General features: G+C 33.8%; 1 protein-coding gene across 4 annotated transcripts; it reads left to right on the forward strand.

Annotated features, from left to right (window-relative positions):
* Positions 1-279: 279 nt before the first annotated feature.
* On the forward strand, positions 280-5994 carry LOC141668854 (uncharacterized). 4 transcript variants are annotated; one of them, XR_012553240.1, is made up of 10 exons: positions 280-416; positions 864-1093; positions 1847-2042; positions 2992-3162; positions 3239-3355; positions 3763-3960; positions 4097-4156; positions 4233-4331; positions 4856-4990; positions 5381-5994. XR_012553240.1 is itself a non-coding variant. In XM_074475886.1 (9 exons), the coding sequence occupies exons 2-9, from the start codon at positions 957-959 to the stop codon at positions 4846-4848; spliced, it is 990 nt and encodes a 329-aa protein (XP_074331987.1). In that variant the 5' UTR covers positions 280-416; positions 864-956; the 3' UTR covers positions 4849-5272. The 4 variants fall into 4 exon arrangements, 3 of the variants coding, with proteins under 3 accessions (XP_074331987.1, XP_074331985.1, XP_074331986.1); XM_074475886.1 differs by lacking the exon at positions 5381-5994 and having other exon boundaries at positions 4837-5272; XM_074475884.1 differs by lacking the exon at positions 5381-5994 and having other exon boundaries at positions 4856-5272.
* Positions 5995-6364: the final 370 nt, after the last annotated feature.

The raw sequence follows: 6364 nt of genomic DNA on the forward strand, positions 1-6364 counted from the left end.
GCATGTCACAAATGCGTATCACCAGAATCAAATGGGTGATATGCATTTTGTGAATGGGTATCTTATTTTTTATTTTATTATTTATTTTTTTTTTCAATTTTTTTTAAATACGAATTACCCATTTTTAAAATGCATATTAGTATAACCTACTGAAAAATGCGTATTAGACGGGTATTTTTGATCAAAATTTTAAAAAGAGGTATTTTTATCGCAAACTCTAAAAAAAGAGGTATTTTTATTATTTTTTCGTTTATTTCTGATTTTTCTGCTTTCTTCATACATTTCCCGGAAATCGTAATTACAAGTTTAGTTCCCAGTCCCCCACACAGAGAGAGAGAGACGAGAGAGAGAGAGACGAGATCAACAAATTAAGAAAGCTCCGATGCTCACAGATTATAGGGACTGATGCTATACAGGTTGCTTCTCTATCTCCATTTTTATAAATTCGATTCTCTATATGCGAGCATTAATTAATACACACACACAAAGGCAGATTTGTATAAATTATTGCAGTTTATACTTTATACACACAAATTATCTATTTATATTGATTTTGTATTAAAGCATATCAATTGTCTTGTATTAGTATATTGTAACACTTCGAACATTATTTTGATTTTTTCCCTATTTATATACATCAATTGTCCGTTGTATTGTACTTCTGCTGTCATCAATTTGTTCCGGTGCCTTAATCTACTATACAGTAAAACTACATTGTTGATAGATAATTGCGTTGAAACATTGCTATCGAGAATTATGCTGGTTAGGTAATATGATCGTAGATTTTTAGAGATTTTTCATATTTGAATTCTACTATCTTTGACCGTGTTTTGGAATTTTCATTTATTTTTCATTTGTTGCAGATTTTGTGATTTTTTCTTTCAGTTTTGGCCAATCCACTGGAATGTTTAGGATTTTGTCGTCTGGAGGTGCGGGATTACGAATGAAGTAGTGGCATGGAAAAAGAATATGTTGATGACGATGAACCAAGACGAGCATCGCTAGTGAAAGTAAATAGATTTGGATTTGCCAAGTCGGAACTCAACTCTGCTGATGTTATAGTCAAAAGAAGATCAGCGTTTGAGTATGACAGGCAAGCATATTCTATGTTTTAAAAAGTTTTATTTTGTAGAATTATTTGCATTTTGCCATCTGCTCAAGCTTATAACTTACTCTTGTGCTAGCCATGAGTGTTTAATTTTGTTGTCAATTCTAGTGAGCAGTATGTCACGTACAGCTAAATCGGGTTCAAATTTAGCGGCACGGGACAAGTAATTGGCTAATGCGAATCTACCCCTTTTACAAGTTTTTTTATGGCCACACACACGTACACGCAAAGATGTACAAGTATCGTAACTTATGAATGTTATTTCACGCAGACATATATTTTAATTGTAGTGGTGGCTTTAGTTGTGATTTTCATAAAAAAAGTGTACTAAAAGTGGTTAGGTAGAATCAAGTGATGTGAATGCATAGTTCTGCTTATTTCAATGTAGATTGAGCACGATGTTCATATAAATTAAATTGCTATAGGCTATATGCTACCACTTTGCTGCTCATGTTTTAATGTACTTGGGGCATGTTTATTTTAATTTGAAGAACTATTTATCCCATAGAACTAGATTTTAGTTATCTTTTTGGTTCAGTTTTATGGGATTATATACCTTGTCTCACTAGATATTATTCCATATAACTGAATTGAACATGTGATTGAAATTTAGTTCTTTGGGAATGATCGTCCTTTAGATTTGGAATGTATAAGATAATTGTCTGGAGATTCTAATCCTGGAAAACAAATATAGCCTCGAGACTTTTCGACTCAATAAACTAAGAAGGTTATTTCCAGGGATGAAAGGAAGAATAAAAAATGGCGGAAAATGATTGGAATCGGAACCAGTGATTGGAAGCATTATGCAAGGAGGAAACCACATGTTGTAAAACGGCGAATAAGAAAAGGAGTCCCTGATTGTATGAGAGGTCTTGTTTGGCAGTTGATCTCTGGAAGTAGGGACCTTTTGTTAATGAATCCTGGTGTTTATGAGGTGATCCTTCCTTTTACCTTGGAATTTTACTTTTATTAGTGATAGATGCTTTCATATTTAGGTCTTTTAAATGACATATTAACATAGTCATATGTTGTCTAAAGTGCTGTATTTATGAATATGGCATTAGCTTGATGCCTATATTCTCTTAGCTCCGGTAGTGGCTAATTAAGCCAACTTGCTAAAATTATTGTACTTTATGAATATTTAGGCACAGTATTCTACCTAGATATTTTTCTAACCTACATCTTGTATAGTTGAACAACATTTGTTAGTTATTTACCTGTTCAAGCTTGTACCTTTCATACTCTCACGTAGTCACATAGTTAATTTGACCACTTTATTCCATATGTTCCTGAACCTTGGGTTGGTAGTTATACCACCCGACTAAGAGGTTCTCGTTGCCATTTAATGTTAATTGAACCAAAAAAAATTAAATATTGATTTTAGGCCAATTAAAGAATTGCTTGTCTAGTATTTGAAATTTACCACTTTTTATAAGATCGAATCCTAGCATGAGACTTCTCCATTCTTAAGTCTCGGCCTGACAGCTAGTTTGCTGAGTTGCTATTTTATTTTTATAATTATTAGGTTTTTTATTTTCATTTTCAAGAGTTGTTTTTCGTTTACTTTGTGTTCTCCAGCTATTTGGTGTGTAAAATGCCAAAATTAGTGGCGATGAATTGATGCTTGTTTATGGAAGAGTCAGATTTACCTTGTATATATTGCTGGCTGCATGCTGTTGATAATATCATCTCGTATTCTCGTTTGATCTACTTGTCCTTTTGTGCTCACCCGATATTTACTCTATATTTAATGTTTTCATAGTGATGATTCCTTTTTTTAATAGTTATCTTATTTTTGCTCATTCCTCATCTATATTCACTTCAAGGTGCTCCGCGGTACCTTTTATCTTATTTTTCTATTGTCTTCTCTTGGTTTGCTGCAGCAACTTGTTATATATGAAACTTCGGCATCAGAGCTGGATATTATTCGAGATATTTCTCGCACATTCCCTTCACATGTTTTCTTCCAACAAAGGCATGGTCCTGGTCAGAGGTCCCTCTACAACGTTTTAAAGGCATACTCTGTCTACGATAAAGATGTTGGTTATGTGCAGGTTCTTTCTGATACATTACATATTAGTTTGTTTTGTGAAGATATCCGAATGTAGCATGATTGGTTCTATGCCGCAGGGGATGGGGTGTCTAGCTGGTTTGTTGCTTCTTTATATGTGCGAAGAAGATGCATTTTGGCTAATAGTTGCATTACTCAAAGGAGCTGTTCACGCCCCAATGGAAGGATTTTATTTGGTAACCCTTTCGGCCCTAAACACAATAACTTCATTTGTAGTAGCTTAGTTCATGGATTTGGTATTGTACTCGGCTGATCTTGGTAATAGTATGTTAGAATCTTTGGTTACTCTTTCGAGAAAACAGATCTCCCTTGACTTTTTATTTTAATCGTAAACAGTTGTATGTCTACATTTCTTTAACTTTAATCTTCATCTCTATAAATTTAGACCAGATGAAATATCCACCGATTAAAATAAAAATAAATTATGCTGAAATACCATGATTGCTTAGTTGCATAATATTATTTATAATGGATGTTTACCTCTGGAGTTTTTTTTTTAATCTTGAATCGGAAAAGTGTTCCATATATACTCTGCATATTAGATGATCACTTAATTCCCATTGACTTTATACTTTTGGGCTAGGCGGGGTTGCCTCTCGTGCAGCAATACCTTTTCCAGTTTGAACAGCTAGTAAGGGTACACTTGCCAAAGTTGGGAAAACATTTTACTCAAGAAATGATGAGGCCTAGTATGTACGCAAGCCAGTGGTTCATTACTGTTTTCTCATATTCTTTCCCATTTCCTTTGGCCCTTCGAATTTGGGATGTTTTTCTCTATGAGGTTTGTAACCATATACTTAATATGTGATACTCTGCTTTACACATAAGAAGCAATAGTATTTATCATTAAAGTTAGAGTACACCACGATGAATTCCCCATTATATGGTTAAAAACCTAATGAAGTTGCACTGATCAGGGTGTCCATATTGTTTTCAAAGTCGGACTGGCCCTTTTGAAATACTGCCATGATGACTTGGTGAGTTTTTTATTATCCAGTGCCCTCCCATCATATTAAGATTCGGTATTTATAAGCAAATTTTGTTGTTCATCAGGTAAAATTACCTTTTGAGAAACTCATGCACGCCCTTCGTAATTTTCCTGAGGATGCAATGAACCCAGATACTCTATTACCAATGGCCTATTCAATCAAGGTATCTTCTGCCAAACACAAGCGTATAAAAGTATTAAACACATTAGACTAGATGGACTAACTAGAAATCAGTTTATACTTTATGCCTCCATTTTGTTTCTAGGAGTAAATTTCTGGTGTTGGAATGGAATAGTATGTCTTTTTTTTTGTAGAAATACATTTGTGCAGATTGATTTTAAAATATGTTAAAAATGAAGAAAAACAAGTATAATCGATTAATCCTTCTATCGTTATCTGGGGGTAGATACGACTTTCATCGAATGCGCTTCCCACAGAATTTATACATGCATCTATGAAATTGAGTGTGGAATTCTCTTTACTCACTTTGTTGAGTATCTGTTCCTCTCCTTTTCTTGCTAGAGTTAAAAAATCCTGTATTTTGCATATTCATACAATCAAGTCCTTAGGTCTTGGAGTAGTTTAAGCAGTGATTCGAGACATAAATGTGCTTATCGGTAATCTCCATATTTGGAAATTTTCCGTCCCAACTTTCTGAAATAAAATAGATCGTATATTGAAATTTAGGTGTCAAAGCTGTTGGAGGACCTGAAGCAGGAGTATCAACAAAAAAATGGGAAGCTTCAGAAGCAGGATTAACTGTGAATTTTTTTATCACCTTATTCCCCTTACCTCCAGCCGGAGCTATGTGTATTTGTCAAGGTGATGCAAAGCACGTTGTGAATATGCAAATTTTAATTGAACATTCAGATGGTATGGGTGGCAGTGGAATAATTCGCATGTAAAAAAAATTGTGCCAGCAGCTATTGTATTATGTATATGCTGTTATGTTATGTTACCCTTTTAAGTTTAAAAAATGTAAAAAAAATCCTAGGTAGTTCAGCATTTTGAGCTGTTAAATTTAGAGTTAGAATTATTGAGGTTTAAGGAAAGTGGTGATCTTGATTCTTGGCATCTATTTTAGGTCCGACAAGATTAGCTTTATGAGTGGAGAATATCAAATTGTAGAAAGTCTTCTTTGAGTACCAAAATTTTGTTCCTTATGGACAGTGTCACCTGCATTTGGTTACCCTTGTCTTTTTATATCTTTAGAGATGCTGATGCTTGTAGAGGCAGATATTATGGAATACTATTCTAAAGGAGGGCTATGGTGGTGGCTAGGCGGCATCTGCTGCTTTGTGACGTAATATTACAAGCATTAGGCGCCTGATAATGGTATTTCTGTAAACTGTTGTCTATTTAATTTCCAAAAATTATCACTCAAAGAATTTTAATTACCATGTAAATCTTTGGCCACCTCTTAATTTTCTTGTGTTAAGCAATAGGAGCTTAGCATTATTGGAATAAGCCAAGTTGTCAAGGGACAGGTTTCTCCATTTTACTCTTCCTACGTATATTATCCTTTTAATGTGTACATTTCATGACAGCATCTTCAGTAGTAGGGTATTAAGGAGAATAGGAATCATATTTTGGTGTTTGGTAAATAAAAGGTGTATTCCGGGTATTTCAATTGATATCATGTTTTTGTCTAACACATGATATCTAAATCGGATCTATTGATGACCCTTCAACCCCAAGTGCTGAAAAATTCTCCACGGCCGAGGAAACAAACATTGATTGGTTGGTTGGTCTATAATCAATATTATCACCAATTCAGTGGGCTTATCGTATACTTGTCTAGAATCCTATAAAACATTGTCGATATTAACAAATGTATACCGTGTATTGCGTGCATTTTCCCTCTCTTTTTTGATTCATTTACGGATTAAAGTGTTCACAGTTTAAGCGTCATAAATTTACATTTCTAGTTATGCACAATGATATACGAATATTGTTCAGTGTTTATATATAAAATATTTATGTTTTGTAATCGGTTATTATCACTTTTAAAGACAAAAAGGAGGTATAATATCATCAAAAATTGTAGAAAACTAGAATCGTGAAACATATCGCATTACAATTATTATTTTAAAGAACTACATATTTTATGGAAAAACTAATTAGTTTCTCACATTTTTGCTAAAAAATTGTGTGGCAAAAAGTGGAACGAGACTGTAAGGTACCTCTACAACATTT

The sequence above is a fragment of the Apium graveolens genome, chromosome 6, assembly GCF_009905375.1.
Source record: "Apium graveolens cultivar Ventura chromosome 6, ASM990537v1, whole genome shotgun sequence".
NCBI lineage: Eukaryota > Viridiplantae > Streptophyta > Magnoliopsida > Apiales > Apiaceae > Apium > Apium graveolens.

Excerpts from the sequence above, each read along its gene's own strand:
- LOC141668854 (XM_074475884.1), top strand. The coding sequence starts at position 957 with ATGGAAAAAGAATATGTTGATGACGATGAACCAAGACGAGCATCGCTA. Across the intron at positions 1,094-1,846 it reads TCAGCGTTTGAGTATGACAG|GGATGAAAGGAAGAATAAAA; the intron begins GCAAGCATATTC and ends GGTTATTTCCAG. Across the intron at positions 3,356-3,762 it reads CAATGGAAGGATTTTATTTG|GCGGGGTTGCCTCTCGTGCA; the intron begins GTAACCCTTTCG and ends CTTTTGGGCTAG.